The sequence below is a fragment of the Castanea sativa genome, chromosome 9, assembly GCF_040712315.1.
Source record: "Castanea sativa cultivar Marrone di Chiusa Pesio chromosome 9, ASM4071231v1".
Lineage (NCBI taxonomy): Eukaryota > Viridiplantae > Streptophyta > Magnoliopsida > Fagales > Fagaceae > Castanea > Castanea sativa.
Window position 1 is genome coordinate 3,190,559 of NC_134021.1, and position 20,914 is coordinate 3,211,472.

At 30.9% G+C, this 20,914-nt stretch overlaps 1 protein-coding gene across 1 annotated transcript; it reads left to right on the forward strand.

The window, feature by feature from the left end:
* The first annotated feature begins 14,307 nt into the window (after positions 1–14,307).
* Positions 14,308–14,968, forward strand: LOC142610487 (uncharacterized). Its single transcript, XM_075782300.1, has 2 exons — positions 14,308–14,628; positions 14,957–14,968. Exons 1-2 carry the CDS (start codon positions 14,308–14,310, stop codon positions 14,966–14,968), a joined length of 333 nt encoding a protein of 110 aa, XP_075638415.1.
* The last annotated feature ends 5,946 nt before the right edge of the window (positions 14,969–20,914 follow it).

Below are 20,914 nucleotides of genomic sequence, written 5' to 3' on the forward strand. Positions count from 1 at the left end.
AATTTCATCATCGGTCCTCAGGCACCCACAATAACTATATCTAAATAACGTAAATGTTAATTATCCCTCACTTTTTGGGACCAATTCACCAAATACTCATGAAATATAGAAGCAAGAAACAAATATTGTGGCATGCTCATAATTGTGACAATTTGTCAATTTGTCTCATCGCCTCCTCTCCTAGGGCAAATTTCCTCTTCAGGCACATGATATATCCACATCAATACTGCAACTCTTCAATTTCGTTCTCAGTCCTCAGGACCCACAATAACCATATCTGAATAATGTAAATGTTAATTATCCCTCACTTTTTGGGACCAATTCACCAAATACTCATGAAAGATAGAAGCAAGATACAGTTATGGTGGCATGCTCAAAATTGTGACAATTTGTTAGTTTGTCTCATCCCCTCCTCTCCTTGGGCAAATTTCCTCTTCAGGCACATGATATCCCCACATCAATACTGCAGCTCTTCAATTTCATCCTCGGTCTTCTGGCACCCACAATAACCATATCTGAATAACATAAATGTTAATTATCCCTCACTTTTTGGGACCAATTCACCAAATACTCATGAAAGATAGAAGCAAGATACAATTATGGTGGCATGCTCATAATTGTGACAGTTTGTTAGTTACATTGACCAAAAATTTAGTCTAGATTCTATTACAAAAAATAAAAATTAAAAAAATTAGTATAGCAGAGTTTATTATTTTGTTGCGTGTGATACTAATTCCATTCACATTTTTTAATATTTAATACATATGACTTTTTTTTTAGTAAGATTTTGTACTAACAAATGTGAATGGAATTAGTATCACATGCAACTGGTTTAAACAACATTATATTCCAGTTCTAAGTATTAAAATCAAAAAGGCATCCTAAAAATTTTAAGTTGACCTTAAATCTTTGAGCAAAATTAGAGTTTAGAATAATTTAGTTGAAAGAAACTCACAAGTATTTTAACATGACTTTTAACAAAGCATAAGAGGAAATGAGGAATACTTCAACATAAGAATTTTAATTGGTTTACTCAGTTATATTCTCTCTCTCCCCTTCTAGATGGTTAATAAGAAATTATGACTTCCTATATTTTCTTACATCCTCGAAGAGTTTAGAACTCACTTTCAAAGCACTTATGATTTGATAAGCCTATCATTGACAAGGGCAACAAGTGACAAGGCATGCATAGCCGCCTCATCAATGAGCTTTTGGAAATTTGAAAGATTGAAGTCTCCTTTTGTTCCCACCATACTCTGGTCTGGTCATCCTATTCAAACTCTTTACAATCATGTGTCTTTTAGAAAGAAAAATTGTATTGTGTGGCTCACTTTTTCTTTTCTTTTCTTATATATAATGTTCGTAAGAATAAATTATCTAACTTTTTATTGAAAATGTATTAAAGTATACTTGTGTTTCAAAAAAATGAGAAAAAAAAAAGTTAATAACGGTACATAAAAAATTAGTTAAAAACTGAGTTTATAAGCTTAAGTCAAACGGATACATAATAACTTACTAACGGTCGTGTTCTTTTTTACCAACCCTAATGTTAAGTTAAACAGATCTCATTTTTGTTTCAAGCAAACATCTTGATCTTGATCATGCTCACAAAAAACAAAAACAAAATGAAACATCTTGATCAATTATTTTGGTTCAAATAGTATTTCTTTTCCATGAATAGGGTGGAATATAAAGTTAATTCAATCATGTGAAGTTCATTGTGTCTACTCTACATGAAATTAAATTTATTATAGATAGGGTGTATCGTGTATGTCTTGTTATTAGATCATTGTTCAAGAAGACAAAAGATAGCAACGCTTCCTTTGGTTCGGCAAAAAACACAACTATAGAAAATGACTCGTTTTCACTTGTTTGATTGCAAACCTAAAAATAAGTTAGAAATTTTTTTTTTGTTGCTTGGATTAATTGCATGGAATATCATTAATATTTACTGTGATTTCAATTAATTATATAAACAAATGAAAACACCCCAAATGAGAATAAAGTATCTCTTTTTTGGACCATTTAGGAACCTTAATTAGGAAAACAAACCCTAAATTTGTAATCTATGTGACAAATTAGGTAGAATAGTGACTTGTATAAGAAACAAATTCTTTTTTTAAAAAAGTTAATGGTCAATCAACCACCGGTCAATGACGATCAAGAGTCGGTATATGGTGAGAGAAAGGATGCAATAGAGAGAGAAGTTACTTTTGGGAGAGTTTTTTGTGGTGCTTTATTGAGTATTAGGCATTCTTTAAAATTTAAAAAAAAACATTTTCCACTTTGAAAAGCAAAAAACGTTTTTATGCTATATTGGGCTTATTTCCTTGAACTAAAAATAATGTTTTCAATTGACTCGTGTATGAGACATATGCCAAACACTAGAAAATGTATTAAAAAATAAATAAATAAATAAATTCCACTAAAGCAAAAACAAAAAATTGTAAATTTTGAATTTTTGAAAAGCGCACAAATTAAAGAGAATTTTCTTATTGTGCAAGTATGAGAGTTCTTGGCGTTTATTCGAGTTTTTGGCTTGGAAAAGTGCAATGTATGTATGAGAAAAAAGAAAGCAATTAGAGTTTTTCTTTGTGAGACACATACAAGGAAGGAAGATTTGGGGTTTTTCCCCGAGAAGAAATTTTGGATACTATGATCACTGTAAGGTTGCAATTTGTACCTAAGCCCAACAAAAGGAAGGGTTTCGGCCCAAAGAACCCAATACAATAAATTCGTAGAGAGTGGGTTAGAAATCTTGTTTCTAATGAACTTCTATAACAACAATAGTGACCCAAAATTACAAAATAATAAGGATGGATTAGTTTGTATGATGAAAGTTGTCCTTGGACTCAAGCCGAGGAGTAGATTCTTATATTTCTTATTTCTTAAAAATTGATTACAGATATTCAATCTACAATGTTTTCTCTTCCTTCTTTTCGATCCCCCCCTCTTCGGGACCTTCTTCCCCTTATATCTCCTCCTTCTTGCTCTCCACATGTAGGTCTAGTCTGCTAACGTTGATACTTGTCCCATCAGCATTTTTCGGAAATCTTTAGGTAATAGCTATAAGACTGAAAATCACTATTCAGATATCACTTCCTCATTAATGCGGCCAGAGACTTAGGTACAGAGCATTCAATGTGGTGGTAGCAGCTTTCTCTTAGATATTTTCCAATTGTTCCTGCTTTCTATGCCCCCATGAAACATATCTTCATCCACTAGACTTCCTAAAAGATCATTCTGGACAACATGAAATACCATTTGATCTTTACTTCGCTTAGTCGAGGAGATACCCCTTCTTGAATTACTTCCCTTAGCTTCTTTTATACATAAACTTGTTGATATATTTTAACTACTTTTATTATAGTGGGTATATTTGAAATAATTTTTGTGTTTTATTTATTTATTTTCCTATTGGTTTGAAATATTTTTTGAATTGGTTAAAATCATTTGTTGAATTTCTTAATTCACATAAAGACTAATTTGTGGTTTAACATGTCTCGTTAATTAAATTTATTATTATTTAAGAAAAGTCTTCTCAAGAAAAAGAAAAAAAAAAGAAAAAAAGATATAGTTTCTTGTTATACATAAACTTAGGCCAAGGTCCGGAACCAGCTGTTAATTTTTTGTCACTAGCTTTCATATGGTTTTTCTTCTATAAAATAAAAAAATAAAATAAAAAGCTTTCATGTGGTTTTTTTTTTTCTTTCTTAATAAACATAATTCTAAGCCCGGAATATTATATGTTTGTAACCTTCTTCTAAATATAATTTATGTCTGTTCACATTTGGCAGGGGATGGTATGAGTACGGGATCAGTTCAGTATATAATCTATCAATACAAAAATTTGGTATAAGACATTTTTCAGTGTTCATTTTTTAGACTCTTCAAAATTGAAAACATCCCTAACATGTATTTAATTTTACATGTATTTTTATTTTAGAAAATCAGTTTGAACTAAACAATATCAGTAGTTTAGAAATATTTACCAAAAAGGTTAGTTTGGAAATAGTGAAAAGTGGATGCAAATAATTACATTCAATTTGGGAGGAAGGAAAAAAATGGAAAATAAGGGAATACAAAAATTATTTTAGAATATTCCTTCAATTCCCTTGATTGAGAATTTTAATGAGAGAAAATGGAATGAGTAAAAAAGAACACTAATTACTCATTTTTCCCTCAAAATATTAAATTTTTATTCCCCTCAAAATTGAGAGAAATTGAAGGAATGAAATTATTTTAACTTTAACTAGTAAAGTTTTTGATGGTTGAATAAGATATGTAGACGCCATAAATTGTAACTCTATTAAAAAAAATTATATTTAATGAAAATTTCACTAAAATTTCCAAATACCCCTATAAAATTAACTGTTTAATTTTTAAATGAGGTATAATAGTAATGTTGTTATAAAATAATTTTGTTTCATTTCTTCTAATGTTATTTCCAAATAAGATTATTTACATTTCATTCACATTCATTTATTTCCATTCCTTTTACTTTAAAATATCCAAATAAAATTACTTAAATTTATTTGATTTCATTAATTTCTTTTCACTTTCTTATCATTATTTAAATATATTTCATTATATTCCATTCTTTTATGGTTCACTATTTCCATTTCTTTACTAACTACCGAATGAAGTGTTATATTCTAGTTATATAGACCACACCTAATTTTACTTAAAATTAGCATACACAGTCTCTATCAGGAGGATAATTGCTTGTAGTTCCTCTTATTTTTCAACAATTCTCTCTCTCTCTCTCTCTCTCTCTCTCTCTCTCTCTCTCTCTCTCTCTCTCTCTCTCTCTCTCTCTCTCTCTCTCTCTCTCTCTCTCTCTTCCTTTTATGTTAATTTATTTATGTAAGAAAATAAAAAGTTTCTAAGCACGCGCGCAATGCGTATGAGAGGAGGCTAATCATAGCTAACGAACTTAATTAACACAAATTGGTAGGTAACCTAAATGAGAAGGGAAAGGAGATTTATCAATTTTGTATTCTATGTTATTGAATATGGATCTCTCTCTCTCTCTCTCTCTCTCTCTCTCTCTCTCTTATATATATATATATATATATATATATATGCATAAATAGTGGAGTAATGTCTTCCAAAATAGCATGGAGAAATTAATAAATTTGACTTATTGTTGAGTTATCAATGTCTTAATCTAACAAACCCTACATATATAAATGGAAAATTTTAAGGTGCAAAAAAGCCTTTTTTTTTTTTTAAGTCACTAAGCGACACTTATAAAGTTGAAAAAATGAGATAAAACTCTAAATAAATAAATAAAATTGTGAAAAAAATTTCAAAAAAGTTATTGTTAACGGGGCACAAGGCATTTGCGGTACTGATTAACACAACCCTAAATATAAGCTCTCTATCTAAAAAAGTGTCCTAATAATTTAGGACCCAACGGCATTTACAGGTACAGTTTTTAATAGTTCTTGAAGTACAAAAATACAAATGATGAAAATAATGAACCCAAAAAAGAAAAAAAAAAAAATTGTCCACATAGGTTTGTCAAGTAGCAAAGTCTTGAGGATTAGTTGAGGTTCGACCGTGGAATGTTAGTTGGGACACGTGGGACAGTGTCATCCAACTACCAAAATCCAAGCTGCTGTTCTAACTCTGTGACTGACTGGTCGTTGGGCTGTGCACTATGCACCCGCACGTGCCAACTCCAAGGGGAGCAATATCTCACAAACTTTTCTTTTTTCTTTTCTTTTTTTTTCTTCTTTTAATGCGAAAAATACGTATATCACAGTTCTTTTGTGAAGTTAATTTGAGGAGAAAAAAAAAGATGGTGTTTAATTATGGGTATGTTTAGAATCTGCTTATTTTGTTGAAATTGAAAAAAAAAATTTGAAAATATTGTAGATAAAGGCAAAAATTTGTTGAAATAATACAATAAGACCCATGAAAAGTATCAAAAAAGTGCAGTAAGACTCATAAATAGTAACAAAAATAAGCTAAATAATTAAATAAATTGGCAAAAAAAATCTTTGCCAAACGGACACTAAGTGTCTAAAACTATCATCATTAAAAAAAATGTCTAAACTATCGTACATAGAGTTAGAAACTAAGGACTCTTAAAAGAAAAAAAAAGGTTAGAAACTGAGTTTTTTTTTTCTAACTCTATATATGATAGTTTAGACACTTTTTTTTTTAAATAATAATAATTTTAGACTCTATAATTGCTTGTAAGATTCATCATTCTCTATTTTCATTCTCAAATTAATTTAACACACAAATATATATATATAATCACAGCAAACAAGATTTTGACATATGCATAGCACGTCACCATTTCCACCTATTTTCTTTTCTTAATAATTCGCTCATATATTGCAAATTAAAAATGGAGATATTAGATATATATATATATATATATATATATATATATACACATACATTGGAAAGGAAAATTACATAAAGCTATAGTCTTTTTGGTTGATATACTTCTTTTTTGTGGTCATAACTCATAAGCATAATAGTATCACTGCCTGGATTAGCCCAGTAGTAGTGTCCAAATTTGCTGTTTTTTATTATTACTATTATTATTTATTTGCAATTTCTTATTAGTGAATTATATATCTATCTAGTTTTTAAATGTCCCACTAAAGCAAATTTTTATTGCAACTTTTAACGAGTATCAAGATTTTAGAGAGCCAAACCCCAACTAACCCTCGAGTCCGTGCGAAGAAATAGGTATGAGTTAGATCACTATATGTCACACTCCTTACCTGACCAAAAATAAAAATAAACATAACATAAAATAAAATAAAAAATAAAGAAAGAAAGAAAGAAAAAAGTTAGATCTTAGGTGCCACCCAGCGATAAAATTGTCTTAATACTTCTCTCTTTTTTAAAAAAAATAAATAAATATTATAAAAAAATTTCTTATAATGTATGTTCTATAATAATTGCTCACTACCATCTGACTTAATTAATTTTTGGTGTAAAGAGAATTCAAACTTAGGTTCTTTATTTGAAAATAAAAATTTTAACTAATTGAGCAATTTGAGTTAACTATAATCCACATCTTAATAAAAAAATCTATAATGGACTACACGTATTTACTCTCTCATACTGGATAAGTCCGACAAATAACTGTAGCCTACAAATAAAAAATTGTCAGTACGAAACATTTTGTTGAACAAGATTTTGGATAATTGTGTTTTTCGCAGATGGGTTAGAATTAAAAGATTCAAACTTTAATTCGTTTAAAAGTGGGTCCATGAAAAAAATACATTTTCTTATCTCTAAATGCTTGGAAATTTTTTCGTTTTCTTTATTTTTTTTATTATGGTCAATGTCGGTGGTTGGATTTGGACGTAGCATATTTTCAAATACTAGGTAAACAATGAAAGAAATAAGGTTTAGGTTGATTTTGTTAGAATTCATTGTAGGAAGTTTACGAGGTAAAAGGCCTATCATATGCCTCCCACCTAGTTTCATTGCCCCAACTACATGAATAGGATAGCATTTTGGTAAGTATTGTTAGAATTCATTGTAGGAAGTTTACTAGGTAAAAGGCCTGGCTATCATATGCCACCCACCTAGTTTCATTGCCCCAACCACAGGAATAGGATAGCATTTTGGTAAGTAGCTCAAGGATACCACCTTTTTTGATGAATGCACAAGGATACCACGTAACTTTTAAATTCAAAGAGTTATTGATAAATGACCACTGAGATTTCTAGAAGTCACATCAAAACCAAAATAGCATATATATATATATATATGAAAAAGAAAGTTTCCGATAGAGAAATAGTGTTTGTATTATCAATTATGAATATATTGAATGGAGAGAGAGAGAGAGAGAGAGAGAGAGAGAATATGATATTGGGTACACGAATTTATGTGGGAGGAGGAGGTTTAGCAGCCTTCCAGGCTGGCCTTATCCCACCCTCAAGGCTCATGGATCAAGTAAATATGGACCGGTCCGATCCATATTTACCGTTAGAATATATTGAATGCATATCTATTAAGAGAACTTTAATAAAATTAATTTTAATAATACTTTATAAGTAGAAGGGGGGGGGGGGGGGGGGGGGGGGATATAGATGGAGTCATTTGGTTCGTGTAAGTTTGAATTACCATCAATTTTTTTTTTTTTTTTAGAAACTACCATCAAAGTTAACTTTACTAAAATTTTAGATTGTTATTTTTTTTTTTTGGGAATATAGATGATACCGTCATTTGATTTCTTAATTTTCTTAGTTGCATTCATGTTGGATTACTTTATATTTGATTAAATTATAAGGTTTCCAAAGAATAATTGAAATTGTTATTTTTAAAATCAGTCTTTTTAGTGTGCCAAAAATTGCTCCCTTAGATTGATTGATTGGATGTTCTCTAGGATAACATGTTTTGAGTGTAGACAGGAGAATAACTCCAATCACATTTAATGTGATTAAAAGTTGGTGAGGGCTGAAAACGAGCCAAGTTTTTTCGAGTATTAAGGGTTTGTTTGGAATCTGTTTAATAAACGAGTCAAACTCGGCTTGATAATAAATGCAAAAATTTTAGGCTTAAACTTGAACTTAAATCAAATCTAACTATGTTTGAGTTTAAGCTCATCAAAAAGTCCAAAAACTTGAGTTTGATTTGACTTAACTTGATTCATTAGTTAAACCAAATTTGAGCTCAATAAGCTCAAACTTAAGTTTTGTATCAAGATTTTAAGTGCAAGATCCAATACAATAACATTATTATTAAGAGCCTATATTAAGCATATCTATCCAGTCTAATTGTGCTCCCAATTTTTCAAGCCTATATCAAGCTTATTACTGAGTTCATAAACCAACCTAAGTTTGACATTTTTTTTTATTGAGTCATATTGTTCACAAGACTGTTCATGAACTTTTTTTTTTGTTTGACTTGTTTATTAAACAAGCTTAGAACTAAGGCTTAAGTTTGATTATTTTATAAACCAATGAATATAAATAAGCTTTTTATTAAGCAAAGTCTGGAGAAAATATACCATGTTTTGGGTGTATGTTTCCTCTCACTTACTTCTAGTAGGACTCACTAGTTGTGAGTGAGAGAAAGCAAACACCTGAAATAGGGTATACTTCCTTTCAAACCTGAGTTGTTTATTGTTAGCCCACAGTGTTTAGTAGGCTCTGGTTTCGAGGAGATCTATTCAATCTAATCGCAAGATATTCTTTTTATTATTGATCCAAGTTTTTATGAAGAGAAATACTAATACCACAAAAAATTTCACAATTTTTGTTACAACTCAACATATACCAAGTTATGAGTGATGGAAAGGTGGACCCTATAGACTGACTAATTTTTTTTTACCACTTATAACTCATCACGTAGTCAGTTATGATAACAAATGTGAAACTTTTGATGTCACTGGCATTTCTCCTTTAGAGCATTCTTATCAAGACTTGTATATGCTATATAAATGCTATTTTTTAGCATCTGAAACCCAAAAAACCCACTCTATCAAACTGTGTATATGCTATTAAATTTGCAATCTTGCTACAATGCACTCTCATTTTTTAGAGCACACTGTAGCAAGATTGTATAATATGTTATTAATTTCTTTATTCTCTCTCTAGCTCTCTGTCTCTCTGTCTCCCACATCTCTCTCCTTTCTGATTTCTCTGGTTCTCTCTCCGTCTCCCACATCTCTCTCATTTCCTCACTCTATCATTAAGTTTGATATTAATTATTCAAAGTTTAGAGTGCAGTGTAATACAAAGTATAGATGATTCCAATTATTGATTTCTTAGTTGCATTCTTGTTAGACTACTTTACATTTGGTTAAATTAAAAGGTTTCCAAAGAATAATTAGAATTGTTGTCCTCAAAATTGGTCTTTCTAGTATACCAGAAATTTCTCCCTTAGATTGATTGATTGGATGTGCTCTAGGATGGCGTGTTTTGAGTTTTAGATGGGGGAATAGGTCCAGTCACATTTAATGTGATTGAAAATCAATAACAAGTGTAAAATGTTTAGGCTTAGATTGAACTTAAACCAAGTTTACAAACTATTTTTGAGTTTGAGCTTGTCAAAAAGTCCAAAAATTTGAACTTAGCTTGGCTTGATTCGTTAGTCAATCCAATTTCGAGTTCAATGTCATACTCAAACTCAAGTTTAGTGTCAAGCTTTTGAATATAAGACCCAATACAAGTACATTATTATTAAAAGCTCATATTAAGGATATTTATCTAGTCTAATTGCACTCCCAATAATTTTCAATTAATTTAAGACTTAGTAAAATATACGTTTTTTTTTAGCCCATATTGAGCTTATTACTAAGCTCATAAACCCACCTAAGTTTGACTTGTTTTTCATTGAGTCATATTGTTTACGTGTTCATGAACACACAAATTTTTTCTTGAATTTGACTCATTTATTAAGATTGACTCTTTATAAATAAATGAATATAAGCATGTTTTTTTTTATTAAACTTGAGTTGTTTATGAATGGTTGACATTGCTTGGTTGGCTCTAGTTTTGAGATCCGTTCAATCCGATCACGAGAGATTCTGGATAATTGTGCTTTTTTACAAATGGGTTGGAATTAAACGATTCAAACTTTAATTATTTGAAAAGTGGGGCCATGAAAAATACATTTTCTTATCCCTCAGTGCTTGGAAAATTTTTCTTTTTCTTTATTTTTTATTATGGTAAATGTCGGTGGTTGGATTTGGACGTAGCATATCTTCAATTACCAGTTAAACAATGAAAGAAAAAAAGGTTTAGGTTTATGTTTAGGTTGATTTTGTTAGAATTCATTGGAGGAAGTTTTAAAAGGCCTACCATATGCCACCCATCTAGTTTCATTGCCCCAATAGGATAGCATTTTTGTAAATTCAAAGAATTATTAATAACCAAGATTTCTAGAAGTCACATTAAGAAACAAAATAGTATTATAAAAAGAAAGTCTCCTAGAAGAAAGGATAGAGAAATTGTGTGTATTATCAATTAGAATGGAGAGAGAGAATATGATATTGGGTCCACGAATATATGTGGGGGAAGGAGATTTTAACAGCCTTTCAGGCTGGCCCCACTCCACCCTCAGAGCCCATGGGTCAAAAAAAAATGGGCTAGTCCGATTCGGCTCGGCGCATCAACAACCCTTAAGTATATATATATTTTTTAATTTTGATAGAATTTAGTCAATTGATTATTGTTTGCAAGTGTGCGTATAATTAGGTTCCATTATGATTTAGATTTCACATCTTCCTCTTTATAAAAATATTGAAAACATTATAAGAAGTGTGAAATTAGAATATATTGAATGCATACGTAATTACCATCAATCAAAGTTAACTTTCCTAAAATTTTAGATTGTTAATTTTTTTTTTTTTTTGTGGAAATATAGATGATTCCAACGTTTGATTCTTAGTTGCATTCTTTTTGAATTACTTTACATTTGATTAAATTATAAGGTTTTCAAAGAATAATTAAAATTGTTGTCCTTAAAATTGGTCTTTCTAGTATACCAGAAATTGCTTCCTTAGATTGATTGATTGGATGTGCTCCAAGATGGCGTGTTTTGGGTTGTAGATGGGGGAATAAGTCTAGTCACATTTAATGTGATTGAAAGTTGGTGAGGGTTGTAAACGAGTTAAGCTTTTTCGAGTATTCAATGTTTAAGCTCGGGTCCATAACAAATGTAAATTTTTAGGCTTTAGCTTAAACTTAAACCAAGTCTAACTATTTTTGAGTTTGAGCTCGTCAAAAATTCCAAAAACTTGAGCTTGGCTTGGCTTGACTTAATTCATTAGTTAAGCCAAGTTTGAGCTCAATAAACTCAAACTCAAGTTTAATATTAAGCTTTTGAGTACGAGACCCAATACGAGAACATTATTATTAAGAGTCCATATTAAGCATATCTATCAAGTCTAGTTGTGCTCCCAATTTCTAATTAATTTAAGGCTTAATAAGATAGGAGTTTATTTTTCAAGCCTATATCGAGTTTATTTCTAAACACAAACCAACCTAAGTTTGACTTGTTTTTTATTGAGTCATATTGTTCCGGAACAATTTTTTTTTTCTTGGGCTTGACTCGTTCATCAAACAAGCTTAGAATTAAGGCTTAAAATTGACTCTTTTATAAACACTAGTGTGGGTTGCACGTGCAAGGCACGTGCTGCCCCTTTAGTGAGAGAATTAATATAATTTTTTTTTTTGTTGAAGAAGTATGAAATCATGTACTAAAATTTAAAATAGCTATTTGAATATCTATTTAGTATTTACTATGACAATTTCTTAGAACCTATTTACTAAATGTAATATCTACTCACCAAAAAATGCTACAAAGAATGATAATGAGTATCATCATCTTTCCACAATGTCAAATTTTTGCAATGAATGATGATATATGCTACAATTTTTTTGAAGATCTTCATCAAATTAAATACTTGCAACCATCTGCAATGAAGATTTTGTTATTCATACTTCATTTTTTATCATCTTATTTTATGAGTTTAACTAAAATGTTTAGCTTACTTATTTTTAATGAATACCCTTTTAAGTAGGGAAAGAAATTTTAAAAAAGAACAAAATAACAAAAGACATCTGTCTTCAAAGTTTCTATTAAATAAAATTATAAGTATAGAAGATTTAAATCTAATAAATTAGTGTTCTCTAGGGAACAAATAAAACACCACATATATAATTTTTTGTTGAGCTTGACTCATTTATTAAACTTTTTTTTTTTTTGAGCTTGACTCATTTATTAAACAAGTTTGGAAGTAAGGTTTAAGATGGACTCTTTTATAAACAATGAATGTAAAAAAGTTTTTTGTTAAGTTTGAGTTGTTTACTGTCAGCCAGCAGTGCTAGGTAGGTTCTAGTTTCAAGCAGATCCATTCAATCGGATTGTGAGAGATTCTTTTTCATATTGACCCAAGTTTTTAAGATAAGATATGTTAGTGCTCTATATAGTTTCACAATTTTTATCACGACTCGTCATGTAGCGAGTTGTGAGTGATGGAGATGTGGATCTAATGGACTTACTAATTTTTCTCCATAACTTAGGTGTGTTTGAATACTGATTATTTTGCCGAAACTAAAAACTTATTACTGAAAGTATTGTAGATAAAGGTAAAAGTTAATTGAAATAGTACAATAGGCTCATGAATAGTAACAAAAAGTGCAGTGAGACTCATGAATAGTAATAAAAAATGCATGAATAGTACCGTGGGACTCACTATTTTTTCAGCAAAACGCAAAAAAAATTCATCCCAATGCAATCTAAACGCACGCTTAGTGTGTGTTTGGCATAAATTATTTTTGTCAACTTATTTTACTATTTAGCTTATTTTTTATACTATTTATAGGTCTTATTATACTTTTTGATACTATTTACAAGTCTTACTGTACTATTTTAACTAATTTTTACTTTTATTTACTATACTGTTAGCAAATTTTTTTAATTTTAATAAAATAATCGGATCAAAACAGACCCTTGCTACGAATTATAGCAAAAAATTATAAAACTTTACGTGGTAGTATCATTTATCTTTTATGAGTGCTTGGTTTGTTTTATTTGTAAGAGGTCATTGCTGATCTACTCATCTACCTAGATAGTGATTGAGGTCGGATATCGAAGACAATGAATGGGGCACTGTAGTAGTATCAAATGTATTACGTCCAATCCATCATCGGACTTGCGGCCTAAAAAGGCACTCAAGGACTGGAACAAGGGTACAAACTTGAAACTTTAAACTTTAAACGGGTCCACTCGTGAGCCCAATTAATGCATGGCTCAAAACCAAAACTAGCCCTTGCTTGTCTCGTCCTCAAAAATTCTTAAATATTCTAGAAGTGTTAAAAAAAAATGGTGTTTCTATTTTGGGTTCAGTTTCTGTCCAGCGGCCAGTGGCCAGTACCACTGGCCACTGGACAGGAGCCAGATTTTTTTTTTTTTTTCACATTATTGAGGTCTAAAAAAAAAGTTAAGTAAAAATGTAAAATTGATCCTCTAACTTTTAGCTTTTGTTATTTTAGTTCTCTAATTTTTAGTTTTATCATTTCAGCCGTCTAAATTTCAATTTTTGTTAATGTAGTATTTTGTTAGGTTTCAGTTACTGCTACCGTTAAGTTTGACCTTTTTTTTAAATAAAAAAAATTTGTAATTAAAAGAAAATAAAAGAAGCTTGAAAAAAAAAAACATGGAATTGGAAGGTCCCCTTCAGTCTTCATCCTCAGCCTCCCTGTTCTCTGCTCTCTCTCTCTCTCCATTATTTAACACAAACACATGCTATACAACACCACCAACAAGATTTTCATTCTTCTTTTTCTCTCCCTGAAACGACGCTCCAGTGAGAATATGAGCGACGATGAGTGGGTCAAGGAGGCCATGACCAACGACACGGTGGTGGATTTTCTATTAAGGCTCTTCCAAGCTCAGCCTCCTCAGTCAAAGCCTGTTCAGGCTGTTGTCCACCTCGGTTGGACTATCCGCCAGCATCGTTCCAAGTTGGCGCCCAAACGCGGTGACTCCACCATTAAGAAGAAGGTTGAGCCTGCGCAAGCTAGTCCTACCACGCTACTGTCATGGAGCGGTGCCACCTCTGCCAGCAGCGGCGCTCTCGATGGCTTTGAGGAGTCAAGCTGTCTTTCCAAACCGACTGAAAGCTCGAGATCTAAGGTTTGTTGCTCTGATTTTTCTGAGAAAAAAAAAAGTTCCATGTTTTCTTTTTCTTTTTTCTTTTTTTCCAAGTTTTTTTTTTCGTTTAATTACAAAAATTATTTTTAAAAAAGGGTAAAACTTAATGGTAGCAGTAACTGAAACCTAACATAATACTTTATTGAAAAAAAATTGAAACTTAGAGGATTGAAATAACAAAACTGAAAGTGAGAAGACTGAAATGACAAAAACTAAAAATTAGAGGGTCAGTTTTGCATTTTTGACAAAAAAGTAATAACACCAAGGTCTAGAATAATTGATTATTGTTTGCAAGTGTGTCTATAATTAGGTTCCATTATGATTTAGATTTCACATCTTTCACCTTATAAAAATATTAAAAACATTATAAGAACTTTGAAATTAGAATATATATATATATATATTTCTTTTTTGAGAAAGGAAATTAGAATATATTGAATGCATAACTATTTATAAATTTTTTTTAAAAAGAACTTTAATAAAATTGATTTTGACAATACTTATAAATAGGGGGGAGGGGGGCGGGGGGTTATAGATTAGGTCATTTGGTTCGTAGAAGTTTGAATTATCATCAAAGTTAACTTTCCTAAAATTTTAGATTGTTATTCTTTTGGGGGAGAATATAAATGATTCCAACGTTTGATTTTTTAGTTGCATTTTTTTTAGATTACTTTAAAATTGATTAAATTATAAGATTTCCAAAGAATAATTAAAATTTTTGTCCTTAAAATTGGTCTTTCTAGTATACCAGAAATTGCTTCCTTAGGTTGATTGATTGGATATGCTCCAAGATGGCGTGTTTTGAGTTGTAGATGGGGGAATAAGTCCAAGCACATTTAATGTGATTGAAAGTTGGTGAGGGCTGTAAATGAGTTAAGCTTTTTCGAGTATTCAATGTCTAAGCTCGAGTCCATAACAAATGTAAATTTTTAGGCTTTAGCTTGAACTTAAACCAAGTCTAACTGTAAATTTTTAGGCTTTAGCTTGAACTTAAACCAAGTCTAACTATGTTTGAGTTTGAGTTTGAGCTTGTCGAAAATTCCAAAAACTTGAGTTCGGCTTGGCTTGACTTAATTCATTAGTTAAGCCAAGTTTGAGCTCAATAAGCTCAAACACAAGTTTAATATTAAGCTTTTGAGTACGAGATCCAATACAAGAACATTATTATTAAGAGCCCATATTAAGCATATCTATCAAGTCCAGTTGTGCTCCCAATTTCTAATTAATTTAAGGCTTAATAAGATATGAGTTTATTTTTCAAGCCTATATCAAGCTTATTACTAAACACAAATCAACCTAAGTTTGACTTGTTTTTTATTGAGTCATATTGTTCACAAGATTTTTTATGAACAATTTTTTTTCTTGGGCTTGACTCGTTTATTAAACAAGCTTATAACTAAGGCTTAAGATTGACTCTTTTATAAAAAAAAATGAATATAAAGAAGTTTTTTATTAATTTAAGTTTGAGTTGCTTATCGTCAGCCAGCAGTGCTTGGTAGGTTCTAGTTTCAAGCAGATCCATTCAATCGAAATGTGAGAGATTCTTTTTCATATTGACCCAAGTTTTTAAGATAAGAAATGCTAGTACTATACATAGTTTCACAACTTTTGCCATAACTCATTATGTAGTGAGTTATGAGTGGTGGAGACATGGATCTCATGGACCTAGGGTATGTTTGGATACCGCTTATTTTGCTGAAACTGAAAACTTATTACTGAAAGTACTGTAGAATAATGTAAAAATTAGTTGAAATAGTATAGTGGGCTCATGAATAATACCAAAAAGTGCAGTGAGGACCATGAATAGTACCCAAAAAATGCATAAACAGTACCGTGGGACCTACCATTTTTTCAGCTAAACGCAAATTTTTTTCATCCTAACGCAATCCAAACACACGCTTAGTGAGTGTTTGGCACAAATTATTTTTGCTAACTTATTTTACTATTCAGCTTATTTTTTATACTATTCAGCTTATTTTTTATACTATTCATGGGTCTCACTGCACTTTTTAGTACTATTTACGGATTTCACTGTACTATTTCAGTTAACTTTTACCTTTATCTACATTACTTTCAGCAAAAAGTTTTCAATTTCAACAAAATAAGCAGATCTCAAACAAACTTTTACTACAAATTGTGGCAAAAAATTGTAAAACTTTTTGTGGGATTATCATTTCTCTTTTATGAGTGCCTGGTTTGTTTTATTTGTAAGAGGTCATGACTGATCTACTCAACTACCTAGATGGTGATTGAGGTCAAATATCGAAGACAATGAATCGGGCACTGTACTAGTATCAAATGTATTACGTGCAATCCATCATCGGACATACTATCCTGCGACCTAAACTAAAACTAGTCCTTGCTTGTCTCGTCCTCAAAAATTCTTAAATATTTTAGAAGTATGAAAAAATAGTGTTTTTTTTTTACATTTGCAATAAACTTCACCATAAATTTAATGATTGAAACTTACCATGAATGTAAAAGAATAAAGCATCATTTTTCATGTTCCAAAAATATCTAAGAATTACTCCCAAATCCTTGCCCCTTCATACTAGTTGATCTAGATGTCATGTAGGTGCCTTTTTTTCCCTCAAATAAAAATCGTCACAGATTTCTCAAGAAATAAAAATCACTCTCACATGCAAGTTAGAGGCAACAACAGTCGATAGTTTTTAAACCATGAATGTATGGTGATCCCACCAGCTGCTTCATTTTAATGATCAAAATTATCAATGCATAATGTCATTTTAATGAAACTTGAATAGAAGAGCAAAGAGTTCCCGCTATCAATACAACACTTGACTGTACAAAACTCATATTTACCTACTCTAAACTCTAAACTCTAAAGACCAAGCTTTGATTAGATCCACAAGTTGGGACAATATACATCTTACCATTTAGCTTGATGCTTTAGATTGGGAGAAGTGTGTTACGTATCTCTATTTTATATAATTAGACAAGGATAGAAAAAATTGTAGGGTTAGTCTTTGAAGAAATTTTGGAAAAATTACATTTATCACCCTAAAACTATACCCCATTTTACTATTTAGACTTTAAACTTTTCGAATGTATATGTTGTATTTTAAACTATGACATTGTTATATTTTATACCCTGACGTTAAGTTTGCTATTAATTTGGACGAAAATTCAAAGTTTAGAGTGCAATATGTAATAAGAAGTATCGTTTAGGGTGGTAAAGTATAATCTCTCCATTGTTTTTAATGAATTGAGAAGATGGACAATTAGGTATTTTCACATGATGTCATACTTTTCCATCCAAGTTAATGACAAATTTGATGTTGAGTTGCAAAGTGTAATAAAAATCATAGTTTAGAATGCAAAACATGAATTCAAAAAGTTTAGGGTATAAAGTGTAATAAGAAGTATAATTTACGAGAGGTTTATAAATGGGGCCATTTGGTTTATGGAAGTTTGGATTATCATCAAAGTTAACTTTCCTAAAATTTTAGATTGTTAATTTATTTTTGGGAGAATATAGATGATTCAAACATTTGATTTCCTAGTTGCATCCTTGTTAGATTACTTTACATTTGGTTAAATAATAAGGTTTCCAAAGAATAATTAGAATTGTTGTCATCAAAATCGATCTTTCTAGTATACCATAAATTTCTCCCGTAGGTTGATTGATTGGATGTGCTCTAGGATGGTGTGTTTTGAGTTTTAGATGGGGAATAAGTCTAGTTACATTTAACGTGATTGAAAATTGGTGAGAGCTATAAATGAGCCAAACTTTTTCAAGTATTGAATGTTTAAGCTTGGATTGATAACAAATATAAGATGCTTAGCCTTAGCTTGAACTTAAACCAAGTCTACAAACTATTTTTGAGTTTGAACTCATCAAAAAGTCTAAAAATTTGAGCTCGCTTGGCTTGATTCATTAGTCAAGCCAATTTCGACCTCAATATCAAGCTTAAACTCAAATTTAGTAACAAGCTTTTGAGTACGAGATCCAATACAAGTACATTATTATTAAGAGCTCATGTTAAACATATCTATCCAGTCTAATTGCATTCCAAATTTTCAATTAATTAAAGACTTAGTAAGATACGCGTTTATTTTTGAAGCCCATATCGAGCATATTGCTAAACTCATAAACCTACTTAAGTTTGACTTGTTTTTATTGAGTCATATTGTTCACCTGATCAAGAACCTTTCTTTTTTTTTTTTTCTTTTTTTTCTTTTTTGAGTTTGACTTGTATATTAAACAAGTTGGAGATTAACTATTTTATAAACAAACGAATACAAATAAACTTTTTACTAAGCTTGAGTTATTAACGGCCAACAATGCTTGGTTGGCTCTGGTTTTGAGGAGATCCATTCAATATGAAAGCGAGAGATTTGTTTTGATGTTGTACCAAGTTTTTTGGAGCGTTCGGCTTGTTGTGGGAGTCACGAGGCTGAACTATTCATCTACCTAGAATAGATGGTGATTGAGGTCGAATATTGAAGACAATGGGCTCTGTAGTATTAATGCATTATGTCCAATCCATCATCGGACATATTATTCTGGCTGACCTGGATTGGCACCCAAGGACTGGATAAAGGGTACGAATTTGAAGCTTTAGATGGGTCCATTCTTGAGCCGTATGCATGGCCCAAAACAAGCCATAGCCCCACCGTATTAGTTGATAGAGATGTCATGTTGTAGGTGCCTTGATTTCCCTCAAATAAGGTTCTTTATAGTACTAGTTAAAAAGTCCACAGATTTCTCGAGAAATAAGAATCACTCTCTCACATACACGTAGAGGCAACTACAGTCAATAGTTTTTAAACCATGAATATGGTGATCCCACCGGCTGCTTCATCAATGATCAAATGCGTAATGTCTTTTTAATGGAGTTGTAAAGCTTTTCCATTTGAATGTTACTTTTATCGAAGTAGTACATTTATCAATTAAGAGATTTTGATTCCGCCACAAAGCAACCAGCAAACCAATTAGGTCCATGACAATGTGGTTTTCCCTTAGGAGGTAGTAAGCACGAATAAATTAGATAAGAATAAGGATAAGTTATTAGAACAATGATAGAATAAATTGTTAGATTATTCTTTGAATAAATTTTTAAAAAATTACACTTTATTACCTTAAACTATACAAATATTATGTTTTACATCCTAAACTTTTCAGATGCATATTTTGTACCATAAACCATAATTCTTGCTTGTTACACTTTGCATCCTAAATTATAACCCTTGATACACTTTACACTTTGATTTGTTATTTGCTATTAATTTGGATGGAATTCAAAATTTACAGTACAAAGTATAACAAGAAATATAGTTTACGGAGTGAAGTGTAATCTCTCATTTGTTTATGAGAGATCAAGAAGATGTGCAATTAGGCCTTTCACATAGTGCCATACTTTTCCTCCAAACTAACAGCAAATTTGATATCAAAGGTGCAAAGTGTAACAGTGATTATAGTTTATGGTGAAAAATATAATTGAGCATATAATATAAGGTAGTGAAGTGCAATTTCCCCATAGATTTTTAAATACTTATAGTAGATAAAGATTAGATTTCTATTTTTGAATATTGATGTAAAGTCATCTATGTGGGTGCGTGTATGGGGATGCTTGATGTTGATTAATAAAACTTACTGAAAAATATTATTGTTGAATGAGTTTTCACTTTAGAGGAACTCTCGCGCAGTAGTTCATTTATTAATTTGAAGATGTCGTTCCCTCAAAGCAACCAACAAACCAATTGGGTCCATAACAAAGTGGTTTTCCCTCTGTAGGTAGCAAGCATGATGTGGGTATTCCATGCTACTATAACACGTTTCTGTCAGGGAAAATGCCCAATGAAAGAACAGCATTTAAGTTTGAAAAGAAATAGAACTAGGTTTTTTCTTTTTTTAATTACAAAGCAGCCCCCTTCTTAAAACATTTGAAGATTAATAATTCACTTTGTGAGGGACTCATTTAAGATTTAACAAAGACATTATTTAACCAAAAAAGTTTAAACTAAAGAAACTATACTACTTAATTAATTACACTACTTACTCACACATGAATATTCCAATAAGTTAACTAGTGTTTCTTCTCTCTCATTTATAATATCATGCAACCAATGAAATGACAACCATGCCACTGCCGATAGCTCAAGAGCTGGTGTCATTCCATTCCTTGAATGCATATACTGGATCCTATGTTCACTAACCTTGTATGAGATATATCTGTATTTGATGTGGAACTTGACAAAGGAATTAACTTTCCATAAGAAATGAGGCAGGCTGAAGTCTCAATAA